A 23,952-nucleotide genomic window follows, 5' to 3' on the forward strand; every position below is an offset into this window, starting at 1 on the left:
AGAACCAATTCAAGGGAAATTAACAGCATAATCTGCATGGAGAAAAATTTTAGACAACAAAGATTAAAAGCCAAATGGGATGTGAAACCATGACTATCTCTTCATTGTTGAAGGACGCAAAATTATTGAGGACCAAAGGATAAAAATTAAAAATAAATGAATTCTGAATTTCTAAATCCAGGTTATAGGGACAGAGAAAAGTAAGGTTGGGGCTTCCCTGGTGGCGCAGTGGTTGAGAATCTGCCTGCCAGTGCAGGGGACAAGGGTTCGAGCCCTGGTCTGGGAAGATCCCACATGCCGCGGAGCAACTAGGCCCGTGAGCCACGGCTGCTGAGCCTGCGCGTCTGGAGCCTGTGCTCCGCAACAAGAGAGGCCCCGATGGTGAGAGGCCCGCGCACCGCGATGAAGAGTGGCCCCCGCTTGCCGCAACTAGAGAAAGCCCTCGCACAGAAACGAAGACCCAACACAGCCATAAATAAATAAATAAATAATTTTTTAAAAAAATTTAAATTAAAAAAAAAAAGTCAATGACTCAGCTACTTGCCTTTTTCAATATGTAAACCTTCTAAAGTGCATTTGTGGCCAAAATTTTTCTTGAGAACGGTAAAGGACTGACTTTTCATCAGAGATCCTGGTCGCTCTGCAGCGGATGTACATATAAGAAACGCACCAGAAAAGCAAATACGAGAAACGGTGCTTTGGAGCAGCCATTTCGAGAGACACCCAGCGCTGGTCGGCTCGGCTCTGATCACATGGCCCGCCAGACGCTAGTGAGTCTGCGCACGCACACTCCCCCTCCCCCACACCCGGCTCCCTCGCAGGCGCGCAAGGATCGCACGGCGGCTGTGCCGTTGGAGGCCTGCGCCACCCGAGGAGCCTCAGGGCCGGCTGGGTCCTGGGTGCCTTGCGCTCTCCCTGATGACGGCTGGGCAGGGTCTCGGGACCTGGGCCTGAGGGGGCCGCCAGCAGAGATCCGCGTCCTCAGCCGGGCCTGGGCACTGGTGGGAGGACCCAGTCTGGACGAACGCTCAGGGGCAGCGCTATCGCTTTCGGTCGGGTCGCCGCAAGGACCCCACCCCCACCCCTTAGCCAGGACCTGGACCTCGGAGGGCGAAAGGACCTTGAACAAGTAAAATGAGGGGTAATGATGTCGCTTTGCTTTCGGGGTTTGTTAAGTGTTAAAAGCTCCAGCGAGGCATGGAGACCAAATTCAATGCCTCCCCACCCTCACCCGCCTTTTCTTGTCTCTTCCTTCCCTCCCTTTGCAGGGTCTGGACTCACCCACCCACCTGCCCGACCAGTCTTTTTGTTTTGTTTGTTTGATTTACTGTAGTTGATTTACAATATTGTGTTGAGTTTCAGGTGTACAGAGTCTTATTGTTTTCCATTATAGGTTATTATAAGATATTGAATTTAGTTCCATGTGCTATAAAGTAAATCCTTGTTGTTTATCTGTTTTATGTATAGTGGTGTGTATCTGTTAATCCCATACTCTTAATTTATCCCTCCCCCTCTCCTTTCCCCTTTGGTAACCAACAGTTCGTTTCATATGTCTGTGAGTCTGTTTCTGTCTTGTAAATAAGTTGATTTGTATTATTTTTTTAGATTCCCCTTAGAAGTGATATCATATAATATTTGTCTTTGTCTGACTTACTTCATTTAGTATGATAATCTCTAGGTCCATCCATGTTGCTGCAAATGCATTATTTCATTCTTTTTTATGGCTGAGTAATATTCCATAGTGCATATGTGTGTGTGTGTGTATACACACACCACATCTTCTTTATCCATTCCTCTGTTGATGTACACTTAGGTTGCTTCCATGTCTTGGCTATTGTAAATAGTGCTGCCATGAACATTGGGCTGCATGCATCTTTACGAATTAGAGTTTTCTCCAGATATATGCCCAGGAATGGGATTGCTGGATCATATGGTAATTCTATTTTTCGTTTTTGAAGGAACCTCCAGACTGTTCTCTATAGTGGCTGCACCAATTTACATTCCCACCAACAGTGCAAGAGGGTTCCCTTTTCTCCACACCCTCTCCAGCATTTATTATTTGTAGATCTTTTGATGATGGCCATTCTGACTGGTATGAGGTAATATCTCATTGTAGCTTATTTCATAAAGGCTGAGTCTCTTGGTTGCAATGCAGGACTGGCCCTGGACACACAGAAATGAATTCCTAGACTTCTGGGAGCTCACACTGACTTGGAAGCCAGTCCTGAAAATCAAAAGTTAAGACTACACCCTGATAGGAAGAATGCACAGAATGTTAGGGGGTCAACGAGAGGAGTATCTAACAGACTTATGAGGCAGAGGAGGCTTCCCAGAGAAGGTTGCTGTGGCCCCTGTTAGGGCTGAAACCGAGGGAGTGGCCAGGAGAAGGCCGATAAGGTGGACAGGGAGCAGTTCATGAAGGGCTTTATGGGCCCTGCCGAAGAATTTGCACTTTATTCTGAAGACAGTGAGTTGCACCCCTGCTGAAGATGCTAAAGACGGAGAAGTGGTTTCTAGACATGAGCTCTCTGTGATTGTTCCAGAATTTCTATGTAACGCAAGTTTAGGGGAGTGAGGATAGGGTTGAGAATAAGGGCTAGGGGCTTTCCTGCAGCTGCTGTTTGGTTTAGTGATGGGATCACCAGAAGATAAAAACAAATAAATGATTAATTTTATTTTTATACTCTACTTTTGGTTTTTAACTGGGTTGTAGAGTAACCCAATGCAGAATTTTTTTTAAACTTCTAACCATCATTTATTGCAGGAATATATTGTAGCATTTATTAGTTTCTTCCTACTGTCAATTAAATTGACGATTTTAAACACACACACACACACTTTTTTTCTTAGTATTTTAATGAATACTTCATTTGAGGTAGTTTTGGTGGGAGCCTGATGGAGAGTATAGTGATGCTAAATGTTCTACTTCCCAAGCACTCATGGTGCTTCCACCATAAACTATGAATGTGAAAAACTTTTTCTATATACACAAAAGGGCTTACTATTTTTATTATTTTCCTCTTATCTGAAAAGTGACAAATAATAGCAATCTAGGTATGAATTTTCTTCATTACTCTATATATGAATTCTGTAATTCTATGTCTTTTAAACCTGACAGAGTGGTTAATCTTGGTTGCCTATTAATCCTGGTTGCCTTTCTTTGGTATTTCTCAAAGGTGATGTTTGAATATATAAAGCTTACTAGTTATAATTCAGTTATTAACATATTGTGTTCTCTATTTGCTTTCACCAGCTCTTGTATTCTTACCTAGCTTTTTCTGTTTCTATAATTTGTAGAATTAAGAGACATTCAGGAAATCAATTTTAGAAACCAAGGACTCATTAAAATAATCAAATCATGAGATTTTAAGGGTGCAGCAAATGACGATCATTTAGTCAAACTCCTCTTTAGTTTCTGGAAGGTCCAAGGCTCAAGTTTTGAGATCATTCGTTAGATGATCACCTGGATGGCTAAATGGTGTAACTCATGTTATTGACCTAAGTATGCCATGTTAGAAGATGCTAAACAATGTAATTTCAGATCCACAAGTGGATAAAATCCCAGAAGGGGATACAATTATTAGCCAAGTTTTTAATGTTCACGTAAGTAAGAAGGTGATTTAAACATCAGGGGAAAATGCAGGAATAACAGGAAAAAAAAAAAAAAAACAGGAAGAGCCTTTAGGATTGTGGAAGCAACTTTGATAAGCTGTCTCATGGAGGAAAAAGTTAATCTTATAGAAAGACGAACTAGGTAGCAAGTATGTGTCAGAAAAAAATCACAAGCCCATGATGAGTTTAAGTCCAAGAATTTGGTTTTAAAAATGCAAACATGGCGTTATGAGTTACACTGAATTGATTGTGAACTGCAAATGAACTGTGAACAGCTTTACTGAAAATCCTCTAACACTATTCCTTAGGTGTTCTTTATACTTTATCATCCAGAGACACTGTTCACTACTCAGAGAAAATATCTGTAATGTACCGATATTTTTTAGTCATAGAGGGAGGCTTTTCTGTTATGGAGACTGTTATTCAGAACAGGTGGATACAAATTGCCTCTAACAATTAAGCCGTGGAAAAGCGATTGCTTCAGAGTTTGGGGAGGTGGTTGCAAAACCATAAGAAAAGAAATAAACTTAAGTACTTTCTTTTGAGGAAAGTGTGTATATGTGTTTTGTACTGTTTTATAGACGTTTGCTAATAAAGATATCGCCAAAGATTAGAGACATAATCATCTAGAGGCAATGCTGGTAGTATGGCTCTATGTGCGTGTTGTTCAAAAGTCTCTACAGCAGATTCTCTTGTTTTAGGGGTAAGTAAGATTTCAATATATTCCTGCATGTAAGAACATTTAATAAGGAATATTCTTGAATCTGGAGGGCGGCAGATTTGGTTAAGTCAAAAGGGTAAAAGTTTTTGGGTTTTTTAAAAAATATTGATAGCCTTCTACAAATTTGATCTCATTGCCCTTTATAAACAGATATGTGCTTAGATATGTGTACTGACTAAATCAATACACACAAAGTAATGGATAAATCAAAAAAGTAATAAAAGAAAAAAAGATTTTTTTAACTGTGAGAGAGATGTATTGCTGATCTTTTTAATTACTATATTGGTATCTATGCAGTAGGACTATTATTAATTTGTCTTTTCTATTAAAGTATAAACAGAGTTTATCTAGCTCTCTTAATAAACACCAAGGAATTTCAAAGATCACTTCTGAAGGGGAAAAAAATTTTTCCCACTGGATGTGAACTTCTCCTTTGAATTTGGCTACTGTGTAGACCAGTTGTCTAAGTCTCCTACCTGACTTGTTCAGCAGAGATTCTTAACCTCTTTCAAGTCACAGACTTCTTTGGGCATAGGAAGAAACCTCTAAATCTTTTCCCCAGACTCATATACATATCATAATCCTTTGCACTCACTTATGTGTGTGGAAAGGGAAGCATATGACCTCCTAGAACCCGTTCATTGGCTCTAGGTTAAGAATACTTTTTAAATGAGAAAAGTCATTTTGTCCTTCTCCAGATACTAGCAGCCTTGCTTTCTTGTAAGAGCCCTTTACAAGATTTGGCTTCTTAGGTATTTCATAGTTTCATATAGAAAAGCTGCAATCCATATAAAAGTAGGCACTATTTCTCAAGCCCACTCACTCCTTTTATAGTTAACAGAAAGTCATGTGGAATTAATGTTCTTGATACTGATGTGCTTGTTCAAGAGGTATTTACTGGGTGCCTGCTGTATGCTGGGTGCCATGTTAGAGGCTGGTGACAACAGTGGACAACTAAAGTCCAGGCTGTCAAGGATTTTGAGATCTAGTAAAGGATTTTCTCCCAGTCAGATCCAAAGAACCTTTGAAAATAATTTCATTCTTCCAAATTTGATTCAGAGGAAACCTTAAAATCTGAATCAAAATGCGTAAGTTTGTTACCCCAAAAAAGTGGGTTTTCTATGAAAAAAATTTCTCTGAAACATATCTTTAATATGAGCCAATTGCATTTATGTGTTTCATAGATTACTTGCTTTACAAAGAACTGGAACCATTAAAGTTAAAACATTAAATAGCTTCCTATTAAAGTTTATGAAAGTGAAGATAATGTATCCTCTGAAATTTTTAAAGAGTAATTAAAAATGTGATTCATAGTTGAAATACCAGTTTACATATAAATTCAGAAATTTACTGGTACATATTTACTGGGATTATAATTGTCTTTTTACAAATTAAAGTTGAGTAATAATTCTCCCCTACCAATAGGAAGACCTTGTGCAAGTAAGTCTACTTTGGGTATTCTTTGTATCTCTGTGTTGACTCTACCCCACCTCAGCATGCTTGTGAAAAAAGATCCATACCAAATGTGCCTTGAAGGAAAAGAAGTAACCTCAGTATTCTCCTGTCACATCATTACTTGTTAGGTAGGGAGGACAGCCAGTAGTAGAGTCAGATTGTCAACTTTTCTATGGGAGAATTCACCAGAATTACTACTGAACAGTCTGATGCTCCAGGTATGACTGATTCCTATTTGGTAAACCTCAGTACTTCCTGGTAAGGGCCCTCTTTTTGGACTAACCAATCCAGAAATTTCATGGTTAAGTGCACTTCTATTTTACTTTCATCTTTTGTAAAAATGTTGAATGTTTCTCATAGTCAGCACTTTTTGGAATTATGTTATAAATTACATGGTTTTGATACTAATAGCATTCTCTTCTCATAGGCTATCCAGATTATGATTGGCATCTTTAGTGTTTTCATGTGGTATCTCCTATTGATTTTGTATATAGGACAAATTAAAGGAGTCTTTGGGACATATGAACCTATAACTTACAAAACAGGATGTTCTTTATGGGGAATTATTGTAAGTAGAATATATTTATATGATTTAATCATTCAGTAAATAATATTCATGCCACTAGTGGAACATAAGGAACAGTTTCTAAACAAAATTTTCAGGAGAGCTAAGTAACTAAATCCCATGTTGGTAATTTATTCAAAATCAGATTTCTTTTTTCAACAAGTATTTTTTAAGCACCTTTAATTTACCAGTACTATTACAAGAGATGTAGATATAGGAGTGAATACACAATGACAACCATAGGTTGGATTGTCCTTAGATATGTGAAAGACAGAATCTTAAGCATAATCTCCATTAGCATGGTTAATTTTCGTATTTAGGGTCTTTACCTTAGGTTCCTCACACAATGAGTCTATACTCACAAATTTTCTAAATTTGTCATCACCTGCACTCTTCTGTGGTTTCTTACAGCCATAAGGTAGTAGGAAAGTCTGGGGAGTGTGACATCCTGAAAGCCAAGTGAACAAAGAAATAGGGAAAGATCAACTATATTAAATTGTGTTATGTTGTCAAATAAGACAAGGGCTGAGAATCGACCATTGGATTTAGCAATATGGAGGCCAATAGTAAGCATGACAAATAGTTTCATCAGAAGGTGGGGCAAAAGCCTGATTGGAATTGGTTTAAAAAATAATGAGAGAGACCCAGCAGTCCAGTGGTTAAGACTCTGCCTTCCAATGCAGGAGGCGTGGGTTCGATCCCTGTTCGGGGAGCTAAGATCCCACATGCTGTGGGGGAGGCCAAAAACTTAAAAAATGAAATAAAATTAAAAAATAAAAAATAATGAGAGGAGAGGAATTAGAGACAGCAAATACAGACAACTCCTTTAAGGGCTTTGGTGTAATGTGGTATAGAGGCATGAGGTAGTAGTTGAGGGAAGCTTGGGTCAGGGCGGGATTTGCTTATTTGTTTCAGTAGGTTGTTTCATGTCTTTTGCTGAAGGGACTGAACCAGAAGAGATAAAATTGATGATATATGAGATAAATGAGGGGAGGGAGGGATTATTAGAATCATGGACTTGGGTAGGCAAGAAATGAAGCATTTTAATACACAAATAGCTAGGAGTATGGACAGTACATCTCTAGCAGTGGTTCTCAACTAGAGTTGATTTTTCCCCTCAGAGGACATTTGGTGATGACATTTTTGGTTTTCACAGCTGTGGGTGTACATCCAGTAAGCAGAGGCCAAGGATGCAGCTAAACATCCTCTAATGCACAGGACAGCCCCCAACAAAAAATTATCCACCTTTAATGTAAATAGTGTCCAGGCAGGTAACAGGAGGGAAGGTAGAGGACCAGAGAGAAAGGACAAATTTTATAGGTAGGTAGTCGGGTGTTGGGAGCTTGTGGAACTTTTCTTCTGATGACCTCAAATATCTCAGTAATTTAGGAAGCAGGATCATGATCTGAGAGTGTGAATGGAGAATGGATTGGTTGTTTGAGGAGAGAGAAGAGAATAGGAAATAGTCATCTAGGAAAAGTGAGAGAGAGTATATGGATTGTGGAAAAGTAGGATGACTTTCATGCAGCATTAAGGACTCACTTAAGCTTTTAAAACATGATTGTCTAGTGAGATGGGTCAAGATGGTTATGTACATCTTTCTCAGGCCATGTTCAGCTGATGGACACAGGCATGTAGTAAGAAGGACAACTGCATTTAATCAAGATTTTGGTTTAACCATACAACTGTGATCAAACAAGAAAGGTGCAAAGGAGTTGAGAGTGTATAAAAATGAACGTTTTTAATAGCTGACCATGGGATTGAAGCTGGTGAAGGAAAGAATATAACAGAGAAGTAAGGGGCTCAGATTATAGCTCCAGATGGGGTCAAAGGATTGTTAGAGTTGCAGTACTGCAGGTTATGAGCTAGAAAGATGGGAGGTGGTGGACAGAGTGAGATAATTAAAATTGAGATTCGGAAGGTGTTGCACCTATTGACAGAAATAAGTACAAGAGAATGAACATGGGAGTGAGTGACTGAGATAAGTTAGAGTCAAAGTATTAGAGGAGAGAAATTCAAAGAACTACAAGCCCAGGTTATAAGAAAGATCATATAAGTATACTCTGAAATTACCAAGGACTAAGAGGTGTGAGAGAAAAGGTTAGAAAAGAATTAAAATCACCTAGAAATAGAAGAGTGACCAAGGGGCCAGTAGATGACTTCAACCAGAAGGGGTAGTGGGTGATAGAATCCGATAACATCTGATTCAAAGCTGGAAGAGAAAGAATGGTTGGAAGTAACAATAAGGAGCAAGGAGACCACTTACCCATGCTTAGAACCGGTGATATAAGGGCAGTAGGAGATAAGAGGGCCACCATTTGAGTGGGCTATAAAGGAAGCAGTGGCCTCTAGGAGAGCCACTGCCTTTGTACATTGGCTTATAGGTGTCAAAGCATTGCCTTGGAAAATAATAGGAGAAAAATAGTAAATTTGCAGATAAAATCCAGATAAATGATTCCTGTCCTTCAATGTTTTCAATCATTCATGTTATAAAAATATCATGGTTAGCTTCTAGATTAAATTGTCTAAAATTTCAATTAAATATAATCCAGTGCAAAATTTCTCATTTAGTTCATAAACTTTGAAAGGCATTTTGTAAAGCACGTGGTTTGGTAATCTAGTTAGCACTAGTTTAAAATTCACAAGGTATTTTCACTTTGTATTCTGAACTAGTTCTTACCTTCACTGTGTACCTTCTTAGAAATCTCAATTTTGCTACAGAATGAAGTGCTGAGTGTGTAGACTTAAGTTATCCTTGAGTAATTAGTAAGCTTCAAGTTTGGCCTTCCTGTATATGGTGTATAGTATGAATGCTATTTTTCCACAAATTAGCCTTTGACTTAGATCTTTGTCAAAACCACTAAAACAGATAAGACAAAAGGAATATTTCACAGGGATTGTGCAGCCCACATTCAAACAATATGACATAGTTTTACACTTCTGGGAAATAGACAAAGTAGCCTGGTATGAAATAATGGAACCTCTTTTTAACAAAACAAATGCAAAAACATGAATAGCAGCTGTTACGCTAATAATGGCTACAGTCTCAGTTAAGAGATATATTTTGTACAAACACAATCTGGAATAGATTCATGGACTACTTTTTTACATCTGGATTCATACACAGTAATTATAATCAGTGACAGCATCTCAATAGGAAGTATAGCATTAGAAGTAAGAATCGAATGAGTTCAGAAAGCATGCGCAGATTTAAGCAAACTTGGTCCCTGATTCAGGACTGCTTAAGTCATCTTTGGCATATTCCACAACCCTCTGTCTGAATTATGCCCACTGTCCCCTATATGTTTCTGTTATTAGTGACCATACTGTTATCTTCATTACTATATGATATAAACTTGTCCTTACCTCTTCCACTGAAACTTCTTTATATTTTTTTACTCTTAATATTCTAAAAATAATTGACTTAGAAGAACGAGTTGTTAAAAATATTTTTTAAGTTGATGAGCATTATCAATGAGCATTTATAAATATATGTTTTTATATCCAGTTTATCATTTCAGGAGTCTCCATAATAAGAGTAGCAAGGCATCCATCTCCACGCCTGGTAAGTTAAAATGTTTATGGTACCCTAGAAATCGCTTGTCACAAAGCTAAGTAGGTTTTAGTGAAAAGACAGTGGGCATTAAACAATGAAGGAATCTACCCTACCTGTAAAATAAATGAAGGAATTAATTGAAAATCTAGGAGCATATAATTTAATGTAGACAAACATGCTATATTAGTTACAATCATATTATATAAAGGTTTCTAAGTTTAAGTGTGGAGTTTTCTTTGGTTTGGTGTTCTACTTTCTTTTAACATTGTGTGAATTTTACCGTTAGAAAAATATTTAATAGGACCTAATGCCTTTATATATAGACATAATTCTGCTGTAAAACTTCATTTTCCTAACTCCAATTTGGGAACACAGTTGTACCTTGCAACAAAATAGAAAATCTGTTCAGAATAAAGATCCATATATAGTACAGGTGGAAAGATATTGGGAAGGAAAAAAATCTTAGACTCTTAGAGCTAAAAGATACCTTAGAAATTAATTAGTCTGCTCTCATAGTTGTACAGATAAAAAACTAATATCCAAAGATATTGAAGGATTTCCCTAGAGAATGAAAACCCAGGGTTAAAATTCATTGAATCCTATTTGGCCTGTTTCTGCAAGCAGTCATTTTTCATCTTTTTTTTCTTTTTACAGTCGAACTCCTTTTGTTCAAATCATATATTATAAGCCTTTCTTCCAACTGACTCAGAAGATTGTAAAATATAATATTTTTGAGCCCAAATGGAAGATTGATGCTTATTGGTGTGATGATATTTCAATGTTTCCTCCAAATTAACTGGGTTTCTTATAAAACAGAAAAAGGTTTTACTCTAATGGCAAATATACCAACCCTTCTAAAGCTTCAGAAACTAGAACAAAGTTTTAACTAGATTTTTTTTTCAGCAATACAAACTGTTTAACCAAATTGTTTATTCTGAGTATAATAATCCTATATCTTCTTTTCAGCTTACATATACTATGATCATGAACATCTTATGCATAATTGTTGCAGTTATTGCAGTGGTTCTAACAGTAATGGAGTTGTCTTCTTTTGAGTCTGTGTCATATAGGAATTATGGACAAGCGGTAAGTGACCAATTCTATAGGAACATCTTAATTTCAAAATTATTCTTTTCAGAGATTTTGAAGCCTGAGGAGGTAAAATAAGGCTTTTATTGGCCCCCATGAAATTCTCTGATTTAGTAGTAAGCTCTTGATTGAAAGTTTTAATTCAAAAATAGCTCTAACATTTTTTTTGTAAATATTAATAGGATGTTTGAAATCTTGACATACCCAATTAAAATAAAGTAAAAAATTTGAAGACTTCAGTGATAAGTTATATATGTAGTAGGATATATATATACATACATGTGTATGTATACATATATATATATACACACATTAGGATGATTCTCTTAATGAAAGAAAAGTATAATCCTAGACGTTAAAACCATTCCCCAAAATCAACAAAAGAATTCTGCTATTGATGCATATAGTAGTTGGAATTGTATACAGCTACTCATTTCTGGTTTAACATAGATATTTTCATATATAGCCTATTTTTGTGTCTCACGTGAATTTTGCTTTAAGCCCTCAAATGCCAAATATGCATGAATCTGCCTTGCTTCCATTTAATTAAACATACAGTCACATACTTTGTACCAGAAAAATAACTATATCTCTTTGTAACGTTCTCCAGTAAATGTGAATATCTTTACTGATATTACAGTAGATTTATTTCAGTTGTGTTGGCTTTAAATTCCAAATAACAGGGCTTCCCTGGTGGCACAGTGGTTGAGAATCTGCCTGCCAATGCAGGTGACACGGGTTCGAGCCCTGGTCTGGGAAGAGCCCACATGCTGCGGAGCAACTAGGCCTGTGAGCCACAATTACTGAGCCTGAGCATCTGGAGCCTGTGCTCCGCAACAAGAGAGGCTGCGATAATGAGAGGCCCGCGCACCGCGATGAAGAGTGGCCCCCGCCTGCCACAACTAGAGAAAGCCCTCGCACAGAAACGAAGACCCAACACAGCCATAAATAAATAAATTAATTAATTAATTAATTAAAAAATGTTGTAAATTCCAAATAACAGAATATTAGTGCTGCAAAAGACTTTAACAATAATTATAAAAATCTTCCATTTAAAATGAGAACGGATTGGAGTGGAGCTCCTCTTTGTTACTGAACAACAGAACAAAACAAATAACAATTTGGAAATTTTAATTCAAAATAATTCTGAGTAGAAGGCTCATTCTAGATGAGGGATAAACTTCCTTCTCCTCCGCTATATACCCTCTCTCCATACCTGCAGTATATTATAAAGGGGACCATCAGATGAAGGAATCCAAACATGGAGAACAAAAGCCTAGAAGACAATAAGATGATGAGAGAAGATGCAGTAATACCTCCAAATAGATTGTCTGTCATGAATGATGTATTGATTTAAATAAGCATGCATCAGATTTTCCCTGTAAATTGTAAGAAAATTTTTCATTTGCCCTGGAAATCCAATCTAGGTACCTTCAATTCTTATTTCAGGGGCAGAGATAGGGAGGGGTGGAATTAGTAAGTATAGAATTGTTGCAAGTTATTTTAGCTTACCACTCTTACTCATAAGCTTATAATCTTAGTTTAAGATAATATGGCATAATTGCCAAGACTTAACCTTTGCAAACAGTATTACAAACCATTGTACATTGTATTTGTCTGACATGAACTCAGTACTAATGATCAATTTCACAATCTCCCAAACACAAGTTTCAGCTTCGTTTGCTGTAATTAGTTACACAAAATGAACTTATATACTGTCTTTTCCTAGAGGCCTTATAGAATTATATACCTACATTTTCTAAGGCAACCAATATTTTACGAGATTTTTCATATGCCAGCTTTCTAACATAAACAAGTAGCTTGGCTAAATCCACAAACTCATCAAGTTATCAGTGTTCTCAGGTAGGTTCAGCTATCTCCAAAAGTTCATGCCTCTGAAAAATACTTCTCATACAATAAATCCAGAGCTAGACTGCCTTTATTCAGATACTACCTTTCATATTCACTAACTGTGTGACCCCTTGGACAAGTTTCTTAACTTCCCCGTTCTTTAGTTTCTTTATGTGTAAACGGAGAAGATGCTATCACATATCTATTAGTTAACTGCTCTGTCTCTCCCAAACTCCAAGCATGTTGTTCTAATGTTCTAATGACTTTTCTACTTGGATATGCTTCTATCGTCATCATCTCAAACTCAACGTATATACAATGGAAAATGTTTACCTCCTCAAAAGTACTGTACTGCAAGACTCCCTTATTTCAGTGTCCTAGGCTCAAAACCTTGATGTAATCCTCAAACCCTTATCTTTTCACTGTCTTCCCAATTACCAAGTACTGTTTATCATTTACTTAAATTTTTATTAATTAGGGATCTTTTGGTTGTGACAAGAAATACAGCCCAAATTGACTTCCCAAAAAAGGACACTTAACTGACTTAAGCTGGATTCAGAGGCTTAAGTTATGTGTTGAGAACTCAGTCACTTTTTCTGTTCTTTTCCTATTTGAACTTCTCTGGCACATAACTTGCCACTTTCAGGGGAAGAGTTTGAGAATAACACTAACACACATAAATTATGGAGTGTGGGCAAAATTACTTTTTACAGTCTTGCCAACTAAGAGGTCACAAGTACTTCCCAGCTAAAATGCTATGATTATGTTTCTGTCAATAAAATTAAATGAGAATTCTTTACTTTGCCATTTCAAACCCCCTACAGTCTTTTCTTTATCTTCCTGCTAATATCATGATGAATGAACACTTTACGTGAATTAAACTTGCTTTATCATTTTCTCAAAAAATGTTATGTTCATTCTTGCATTCAGTTTTTTGCTCACATTACCAAACTGTAGGTCATGTGATATATAATTTAGCTTTATTATTGGTTTTATTAATGTCTCCATTTCTTAATTATATTGTCACACTCTTAATTTATGTTATTAAATTCTTTCTGAAACAAAGTAGGTCACAAAGAAACAAGTAAACTAAAGCTGCCTAGAATATTGCTTTCCTCCTTCATTTTTCTTAGTCTTTATTTCAAAGGTCCTACCTCTTTACAAAGCCTTCCTAGATATGAATGGCTTAAGGTGAGTCTCCTGTCCTGTATAATTGTTGATCAAGTTCTTATCCATTTTGACATCTTTAACCTTATCATATGTTACCTTATATTATCTTTCTGTATTTTCTACTTGAATATAAACTGAGAAATCAGGAATTTTTTGTCATTTCATTCTTACCATCTAATCTCTACCACCTAATAATTTCTTGCATATCAAAGGTATTAAATAAACCCAACAGAAAAAGGGGGGAAGATAAAGGAATTGAAGGAGAGAGAATTATGATGTTATTCTTTCTGGGTCAGAATATCATTCTTGTCTTAACACAGCCATCACAGAAACTACATTTATTTTCAGGCTTAGTACCAAACCATCATCCTCATATGTAGTTGAAAATACCTTTCCAATAGCAACAAAAGGGATCTGCTTTATTTATCCCAGAAATCACAATCACCTTATACTTCCAAGTGAAATGTTTCTCTTTTTGAATTTATTCATTCTTCCATCTGATACTATAGCAATTTCTGTGTGAGATTTTTACACATGTAAATTTAAGTAAGTTTGTAATTAATAATAGCTGTTTTAATGATGAGAATTGCTTGATAAAATCTCTTGGTGGCCCTCTTATCATTGGAGACAGAATAGCCAAATCTTGTTGACTGAAGAGTTTGGATAGTGAGCTGTGCCAGAGACTCTAGGGAAGAGAATGAGAATGAAGAGTTGCAAGAATTGAGACAAGACTGCTGAGTGATGAAGATCAAGAATTACAGCTGTAGATAATGAATTGGGGGAATGAAAGCTAGGAAAGTGAAGCAGAAAGCACAGGCGTAGGAATGCCTAGGGAAATCAAATGGTGAAAGAGGCTTATTTATTCTTCTGTTTCCCTTCTTTTCCTTGACTCTCATGTTAGGAGCTCCTTCCATGACCATATCTGCACTTACTAAAGATAATAATGCAAGTGAGGTCAGTGTGCCCTCTGGGCTTTTCCGCAATCTGGGCAGAGGGCCAGTCTCCATGTGCTTCCTCTCTGCTTCTTCAGGTTTGCCTGGGTTCTTAGCTGAGAGAACCGCATAAGGACTGGGCACTTTTCTTGGTGCTGTGACTTGGCTCAAGACTGGACCTCACTACAGACCTCTACCATCCCTACACATCTTAAAGACAGTTTCCAAGATCTTTTAGGTATCTTAAAATCTTAAACTTGGAGAAAACAAGATGGCAGAATAGAAAACTTGAGCTCACCTCCTCTCATAAGCACACCAGAACCACAACTAACTGCTGAACACCTGTCGATAAAAAAGACTGGAACCTACCAAAAAAGATATTCTACATCAAAAGACATAAAGAAGAAACCACAGCGAGACAGCAGGAGGGGCGCACTTGTGATATAGTCAAATCCCATACCTCCCAGGCGGGTGGCCCACAAACTGGAAAATAAGTATATCACAGAAGTTCTCCCACAGCAGTGAGAGCTCTAAGCCCCACATCAGGCTCCCCAGCCTCGGGGTCTGGCATCAGGAGGAGGAGCCCCCAGAGCATTTGGCTTTCAAGGCCAGTGGGGCTTGATTGCAGGAGCTCCACAGGACTAAGGAAAACAGAGACTCCACTCTTGGAGGGCACACACAAGGCCTCGCACACGCCAGGACCCAGGGCAAAAGCAGTGACTTCATAGGAGCCTGGGCCAGACTTCCCTGCTGGTCTTAGAGGGTCTCCTGGGTAAGCAGGGAGTGTCTGTGGCTCACTCTGGGGTCATAAAAGTGGGTGGCAGACATATCAGGGAGTATTCATCTGCATGAACGCTCCGCAAGGCAACATATTGCTTTGGTCATTAGCACCAAGGCCTGGCCCCAGTGAACAGCCTGTAGGCTCCAGTGCAGGCATGCCTCAGGCCAAACAAGTAACTAGGCGGGGGACACAGCCCCACCCATCTGCAGGCAGGCTGCCTAAAGACATCCTGAGCCTACAGCCACTTCTAGACATGCCCCTTGACACAGTACTGCCCACCAGAGGGCCAAGACCCAGCTCCACCACCAGTGGGCAGGCACTGGCCCCTCCTGCCAGGAAGCCTCTACAAGCCTCTAAACCAGCTTAACCCACTAGGTGGCAGACACCAGAAGCAAGAAAACTATGATTCTGCAGCCTGCAGAACTGACTCCACAAACACAGATCAGAAACTACGCTGGGACCAGCTGGTCCCTGGCCCTTGGATGATGAGAGGGGTGTGTACTGCTGGGATACATAGGGCATCCCCTACAGAGGGCCACTTCTCCAAGATCGATAAGTGTAACTAACCTACCGTGTACATAAAAATACAAATAGAAATTTAAACAAAATGAGACGGCAAAGGAGTGTGTTCCAGAGGATGAAACAAGATAAAACCCCAGAACGACTAAGTGAAGTGGAGATAAGCAATCTACACAAGAAGTAGTTCAGAATAATGATTGTAAATATGATCCAAGAACTCAGGAAAAGAATGGATGTACAGAGGGAAAAGTTACAAGAAGTTTTTAACAAAGAGAAAATATAAAGAACAACGAAACAGAGTTGAAAAATATAATAACTGAAATGAAAAACATATTAGAAGGAATCAAAAGCAGAATAAATGAGGCAAAAGAATGGTTCAGTGAGCTGGAAGACAGAGTGGTTGGTGGAAATCACTGCCATAGAAAAGAATAAAGAAAAAAGAATGAAAAGAAATGACAGTTTAAGAGACCTCTGGGACAACATCAAATGCACCAACATTTGCATTATAGGGGTCCCAGAAGGAAAAGAGAAAGAGAAAGGGCCTGAGAAAATATTTGAAGAGATAATAGCTGAAAACTTCCCTAAAATGGGAAGGGAAACAGTCACCCAAGTCCAGGAAGCACAGAGAGCCCCAAGGAGGAACATGCCAAGACACATAGTAATCGAATTGACAAAAAGTAAAGATAAGAGAAAATGTTAAAAGCAACAGGGGAAAAGCAACAAATAACATACAAGGGAATCCCCATAAAGCTATCAGCTGATTTTTCAGCAGAAACTCAGCAGGACAGAATGGAGTGGCATGATATATTTAAAGTGATGAAAGGGAAAAACCTACAACCAGGAATACCCTACCCAGCAAGGCTCTTGTTCAGATTTGATGGATAAATCAAAAGCTTTACAGACAAGCAGAAGCTAAAAGAATTCAGCACCACCAAACATGTTTTACAACAAATGCTAAAGGAATTTGTCTAGGCAGAAAAGAAAAGGCGACAACTAGAAACAAGAAAATTACAAAATGGGAAAGCTCACTGGTAAAGGCAAACATACAGTAAAGGTAGCAAATCATCCACACAAAATATGATATCAAAACTAGTAATTGTGAGAGAAGGAAAGTACAAATAGAGGATATTTTAAATGCACTGGAAATTAAGAGGTGAGCAATTTAAAACAACCATGTGGATATATACATAGACTGCTATACCAAAAATGTGTAATACATATACACACAAAAAAGAAAAAGGAATCCAAACATAATGCTAAAGAAGAGAACAAAAGAGGAAACAAAACAAAAAAAGACCTACTTAAATGGTCCAACCAAAAGACATAGACTGGCTGAATGGATACAAAAACAAGACCTGTATATATGTTGTCTACAAGAGACCCACTTCAGATCTAGAGACACATACAGACTGAAAGTGAGGGTATAGAAAAAGGGATTCTATGCAAATGGAAATCAAAAGAAAGCTGGAGTAGCAATACTTATATCAGACAAAATAGACTTATAATAAAGATAGTTACAAGGAACAAAGAAGGACACTACATTAATGATCCAGGGATCAATCCAAGAAGAAGATACAACAATTGTAAATATACATGCACCCAACATAGGAGCACCTCAGTATATATAAGGCAAATGTTAACAGACATAAAAGGAAAAATTGACAGTAGCACAATAATAGTGGGGGACTTTAACACCCCACTTACATCAATGGACAGATCATCCAGACAGAAAACCAATAAGGAAACAGGCCAGACACATTAACATTAAATGACACATTAGTCCAGACAGACTTAACTGATATTTATAGAGCATTCCATCCAAAAGCAGGAGAATACACATTATTTTCAAATGCGCATGGAACATTCTCCAGGAGAGATAACATGCTGGGCCACAAAGCAAGCCTCGGTAAACTTAAGAAAATTGAAATCATATCAACCATCTTCTCTAACCACAAGGCTATGAGTTTAGAAATAAACTACAAGAAAAAAACTGCAAAAAACACAAATGTGGAGGCTAAACAATATGCTACTAAACCAACAGATCACTGAAGAAATGAGAGGAAATCAAAAAAAAAATCCTAGAGACAAAACAAAAACATGATGATCCAAAAAACCTATAGGACGCAGCAAAAGCAGTTCTAAGAGGAAAGTTTATAGTGATACAAGCTTACCTCAGGAAACAAGAAAAATCTCAAACAACTAACCTTATGCCTAAAGCAACTAGAGAAAGAAGAACAAACAAAACCCAAAGTTAGTAGAAGGAAAGAAATCATAAACATTAGAGCAGAAATAAATGAAATAGAGACTAAGAAAACAATAGAAAAGATCAATGAAATGAAAAGCTGGTTCTTTGAAAAGATAAACAAAATTGATAAACCTTTAGCCAGACACAAGAAAAAAGAGGAGAGGGCCCAAATCAATAAAATTAAAAAGAAAATTGGAGAAGTTACAACTGACACCACAGACATACAAAGGCCCATAAGAGACTACTACAGGCAACTATATGCCAATAAAATGGACAACCAAGAAGAAATGGGCAAATTCTTAGAAAGGTACAATCTCCCAAGACTGAACCAAGAAGACATAGAAAATATGAACAGACCAATTACAAGTACTGAAATTAATTTGTGATTTTAAAGCTTCCGATAAACAAAAAGTCCAAGACCATATGGCTTCACACGTGAATTCTATGAAACATTTGGAGAAAAGTTAACACCTAATTCTCTGGAACTATTCCAAAAAATTGCAGAGGAAGGAACACTTCCAAACTCACTCTTTGAGGCCATGATCACCCTGATACCAAAACCAGACAAAGATACCACCCAAAAAAAGAAAATTACAGGCCAATATTACTGATGAACATAGACGCAAAAATCCTGAACAAAATACTAGCAAACTGAATCCAACAATACATTAAAAGGATCATACACCGTGATCAAGTGGGATTTATCCCAAAGATACAAGGATTTTTCAATATCCACAAATCAATCAGTGTGATACATTAACAAATTAAAGAGTAAAAACTGTACGATCATCTCAATAGATGCAAATGAACTTATTTACAAAACAGAAATAGACTCACAGACATAGAAAACAAACTTATGGTACCAAAGGGGAAAGGGAGGGGGTGAAGGATAAATTAGGAGTTTGGGATTGATGTATACACACTACTAAATATAAAATAGATAACCAACAAGGACCTACTTTGTAGCATGGGTAACTGTACTCAATATTCTGTAATAACCTATAAGGGAAAAGAATCTGAAAAAGAATATATATATATATATATATATATAAATATATATACACACATACACATATACATATATACACATAATATGCATATATAACTGAAGCACTGTGCTGTATACCTGAAACTAACACAACATTGTAAATTAACTATACTTCAATAAAAAAATTGTTCTAATTTTTACAAAAGATGATGCAAGATGTCTCCCTATTTTCTGGTTTCAGAAATTTGGGAGAGAAATTTCACGTGTTTTACTGGGCTTCTACCCCTTGGAATTGTGTATTGCTTTCACATACACGATCTTCGGCTATGTTGGTTTGGTAAGTTTTGATGTAACCCTCTGGCAAATCTAGAGATGTAGATTTCTAGTAAGCACACTCTAGGAGGAGATGAAGTGTTCTGATACAATATGTTTGGAACTAATAGAATATGTGATAATATTCACTTTTTTAATTTTTTCTTTTTTGTTTATAAAATTACAAAAGTAATATGTGAAACTGAATATTAAAATGTAAAAAAATTGTAGAGTAAAATGTTATTCTCCTCTAAATATAGTCCCCATCATGCTCACATACCAAAATCTATACAAAAAGGCATGCACACACATACACACACTTTTCTTTCTTACTAATTGTGTGATCATCTTATTTTGTTACATGCTTTTATTCTCAGCTATCATAAACATCTTTCCATTGTAAGCATATGTAAACAATGCCTTTTAATAGCATCATAGTTTTCCTTAGTATTTATTTTAACATTCCTTTATTGCTGCTGCATATTTAACTTTTTTCCAGTTTAAGTTATAAACAATGATGCAGTGAACATCCCACTACATATATCTTTGCATACAAGACTAGTATTTCTGTAGGTGGTTGCTTCCTAGAAGTGTAATTGCAAGTTTAATAACATCCCAAAATCCTGTATTAATTCACAATCCCACAAAAGTTGATGAGACGTTTCCTGTCAACCTTAAAAAAAACTAGATATCTAACACTCATTCATTCTTTCACAAATACTTATGGAGGGCCTATTATTTACTACGCAGTGTAATAGGCACTCAGGTTGCAACGATTAACAAAACAACATCCCAACCATCAAGGAGCCTGCACTCCAATGGGAGAGAAAGACAATAAACAAATAAATATATAATTATTTCAGGAAGTGGAAAAGTGTTATAGGGTAAAACAAAACACAGTAAGGAGGTAAGGCAAAGATTATTTTACATAGGATGGTAAGGGAAGACCCTCTGATCAGAGACTAACTGAAGTGCATAAGTAACTATGAGACTACATGAAAAAGCATTTTCTAAGAAAAGGGAATGGTGGGGCTTCCAGAATTGTTGGGTGAGGATATGGCAGATTTCCCTAAAAAGAAATTATAAAACTGGACAAAATTGTCAATAAACGACCTTTTAAAGATTCTGGAAATTTACCAAAGCATATAACAAATTGAGAAGTGTTTGTTTAAGAAAAGTTACTGAACCTTGGGTAAGAACAGTGGATGTCTGTGACATTTTAGCTTGGAGCGGCTCTAATTCCTTCCAACTTGCCCCCTCAGCCCCAGGTTCCTTTTTGCAGAGGTTTACCTGGGTGAGTCAGACTGTGAGGACCAGCAGCCTCACTGCTGGAGAGGGCTTATTTTATTTGGAGCAGAGCAAAGAAAGTTTTATGACCAGGGGTATTAAAACAATAGTGATCTCCATTGCAAACAATCTGGAAAAGCCAATATAACACCTAGCCTAACTAAGATTACAATACTTGTTGAGGCAAGAAATTGGCAACCAGCCAGAAACTTAGCAGGGAGATTCTGAGAAAAATATAGCCAAAGTGGGCCTTGATAGTATCCTATTTATCCCTTGTGGCTTGGAATATTACAAATTTGGGTGAGACTATGCATGCACTAAGGAGGCTGGAGAGGGCCCTAGTAACCTCTCACTCCTGGCTGAATAAGAGGCCTTGCGAACACAAAGTAAAAGCTGTGACAGATTTACAAATGGCCTAAACTTTGAATACCTTCCTTAAGCTATACTGATTCATTGACAAAGTGTGGTAGTCTTACTAGCTTAAGGTGTATATTACTTTGCTGGGGCTGCCATAACAAACTACCACAGACTGGATGGTTTAAACGACAGAAACTTATTTTCTCACAATTCTGGAAGCTGGAATAATTCTAAGATAAAGGTGTTGGCAAGTGTTGGTTTCTTCAGAGGCCTCTTTCCTTGGCTCTTGGATGACTTTCTTCTCTCTGTGTCATCACATGGTCTTCCCTCTGTATGTGTCTGTGTCCTAATCCCCTCTTCTTATAAGGACATCAATCATATTGGATTGTGGCCCACCCTGATGACTTCATTATGACTTCATTACTGCTTTAAAGACCCTATCTCCAAATATAGTCACATTCTGAGGCACTGGGGGTTAGGACTTCAACATGAACTTGAGGGGAACACAGTTCAGCCCATAACAAGGTGTTTAAGCATGAGCTCTAAGCAGTCATTGGCTGACCACTTATTCTGACCCAGGGGAGAACCCTAGGAGACCAGGGTTAAAAATAAAAACAATAATTAAAAACTAGAAAAAAGTAAACAGATATATCAGAGACCACATACTGCAAGGGACACAGACTTCACTAGAATTAGTACAGGCAAGTCACAAAGGAAAGCAATAACAACCACTCCAGAGGGAAGCTGAGGCAATCAGAATCCAAAGTCACTAAAATATGTTATCTAAAATATTAATTTTTCAACAACAACAACAACATTTGACATGCGAAGAACAGGCAGTAGTGTCCCATACACTTGAAAAAAAAAGTCATCAATAGATACAGTTTTTTTGAGGGGACGGGAGAACAAATGTTGGACTTCACAAAGAAAGACTTCAAAGAATTCAAGGAAAACATGTTTAAAGAATTAATGGATGATGCAATGACTCATCAAATAAGAGTATCAATGTCTACTACCTTGATTGTGGCAATGGTATCACTGTGTTTGTATATATCAAATAGTGCACATGAAATATATGCAGTTCTTTGTATATCAATTATGCCTCAGTGAAGCTGTTAATCTTTTAATAAATAAGAATATCAATAAAAGAGAGCAAAATTATTTAAGAACACCAAATGGAAATTCTGGAATTTAAAAATACAGTTACTGAAATGAAAAACCCACTAGAGGACCTCAAGAGCAAATCTGAGCTGACAGAAGGCAAAATCAGCAAATAGGATAGACCAATATAGATCATCCAGTCTGAAGAACAGAAAACAAAAATGAGCAGAGCCTCTGAGATTTGGGGGACACCATCTAGTGCACCAACATATGCATAATGAGAATACCAGAAGATGGGGGGTGGACAAGAAAAAAACTTGAAGAAATAATGGGCAAAAATTTCCCAAATTTGAAGAAAAATTGTATTCTATCCATCTAAGAAGCTCAGTGAGCTCCAGTTAGAATAAACACAAAAAGACTCACTCCTAGATGCCTCAGAGCCAAACGGACAAAAGAAAATCTTGAAAGCGGCAGGAGAAAAATGACTTCGTGTGCAGTGTCACCACAATAATAGCTGACTCATCAGAAACAATGGAGGCCTAAAGGTAGTAGGATGGCATGTTAAAGTGCTGGAGGAAAAAAACAGTCAAGCATGAATTCTATATCCTTTAAAACTATCCTTCAAAAATGAAGGTGAAATAAAGACATACACAAAGATTACAAAGGCACAAAGGAAGGGGAAGGAATACAGCTACATGTCAACAAAGTTTCTATATTTTACTGGTATTAAATTAGCATTCATCTGAAGCAGATTGTGGTAAGTTTAAATGCATATTGTAATCCCTGACCAAGGACTAAGAAAATTCCCAAAATTATAGTAAAATAAAATTAACAAAGATAATACACAGAAAGTATTTAATTTTTAAAAAAACAAGGAGGAACATAAAAGACATGAGACATACAGAAAATAGCAAAATATCAGACATAAATCCAGCCATTTCAAAAATAACATTAAAATAAAACTACAATGAGATGTTAAGTACCTAACAATGACTAAATTTCAAAGTACAGTTCTAAGTGATGGTAATGACTATGGATAAAAGAAATTTCTCACACACTCCTAATTGGCATATAAATTACTGCAACAACTTTGAAAATCTTTGGGGCATTATTTACTGAAGGTTAAGATGTGCATACCCTATCAGTAATTTCAGTCCTGATTATATACCCAACAGAAATGTGTGTATACATGTAGCAAGATATACTTCCAGGGAATGGCCCGCATGGCAGGAGGTGGCCTCCGTCACAACTTCCCCACCGCTGTCCCCGCCTGCTGTCACTCTCCTGTGTTCACCTTCTATTGATATTAAAGCACGATTCACCAGCAAAAAAAAAAAAAAAAAAAAAAAAAAGATATACTTCCAGGGAAAAAAATAAACATATATATCAGTATTATTCATAATGGTCCCAA

General features: G+C 37.2%; 2 protein-coding genes across 2 annotated transcripts; both read left to right on the forward strand.

Moving 5' to 3' along the window:
* Window positions 1-752: 752 nt before the first annotated feature.
* LOC309667856 (uncharacterized protein) lies at window positions 753-23,748 on the forward strand (the record flags this gene model as incomplete). The annotated part of the gene is made up of 5 exons (XM_082476795.1): window positions 753-850; window positions 934-1,129; window positions 9,862-9,918; window positions 10,876-10,995; window positions 19,726-23,748. 5 exons carry the CDS (start codon window positions 753-755, stop codon window positions 19,852-19,854), a joined length of 600 nt encoding a protein of 199 aa, XP_082332921.1. The 3' UTR covers window positions 19,855-23,748.
* On the forward strand, window positions 1,050-10,103 carry MS4A13 (membrane spanning 4-domains A13). The gene is made up of 3 exons (XM_082477866.1): window positions 1,050-4,315; window positions 6,216-7,698; window positions 8,076-10,103. The coding sequence occupies exons 1-2, from the start codon at window positions 4,259-4,261 to the stop codon at window positions 6,393-6,395; spliced, it is 237 nt and encodes a 78-aa protein (XP_082333992.1). The 5' UTR covers window positions 1,050-4,258; the 3' UTR covers window positions 6,396-7,698; window positions 8,076-10,103.
* Window positions 23,749-23,952: the final 204 nt, after the last annotated feature.

Source organism: Balaenoptera physalus, assembly GCF_965194825.1.
Source record: "Balaenoptera physalus genome assembly, chromosome: 10".
Lineage (NCBI taxonomy): Eukaryota > Metazoa > Chordata > Mammalia > Artiodactyla > Balaenopteridae > Balaenoptera > Balaenoptera physalus.

Bases quoted from the DNA above. Each gene is read 5' to 3' on its own strand.
- MS4A13 (XM_082477866.1), top strand. From the start codon at position 4,259: ATGGCTCTATGTGCGTGTTGTTCAAAAGTCTCTACAGCAGATTCTCTT. The intron at 4,316-6,215 runs GTAAGTAAGATT...CTCTTCTCATAG, and splicing joins CAGATTCTCTTGTTTTAGGG to GCTATCCAGATTATGATTGG.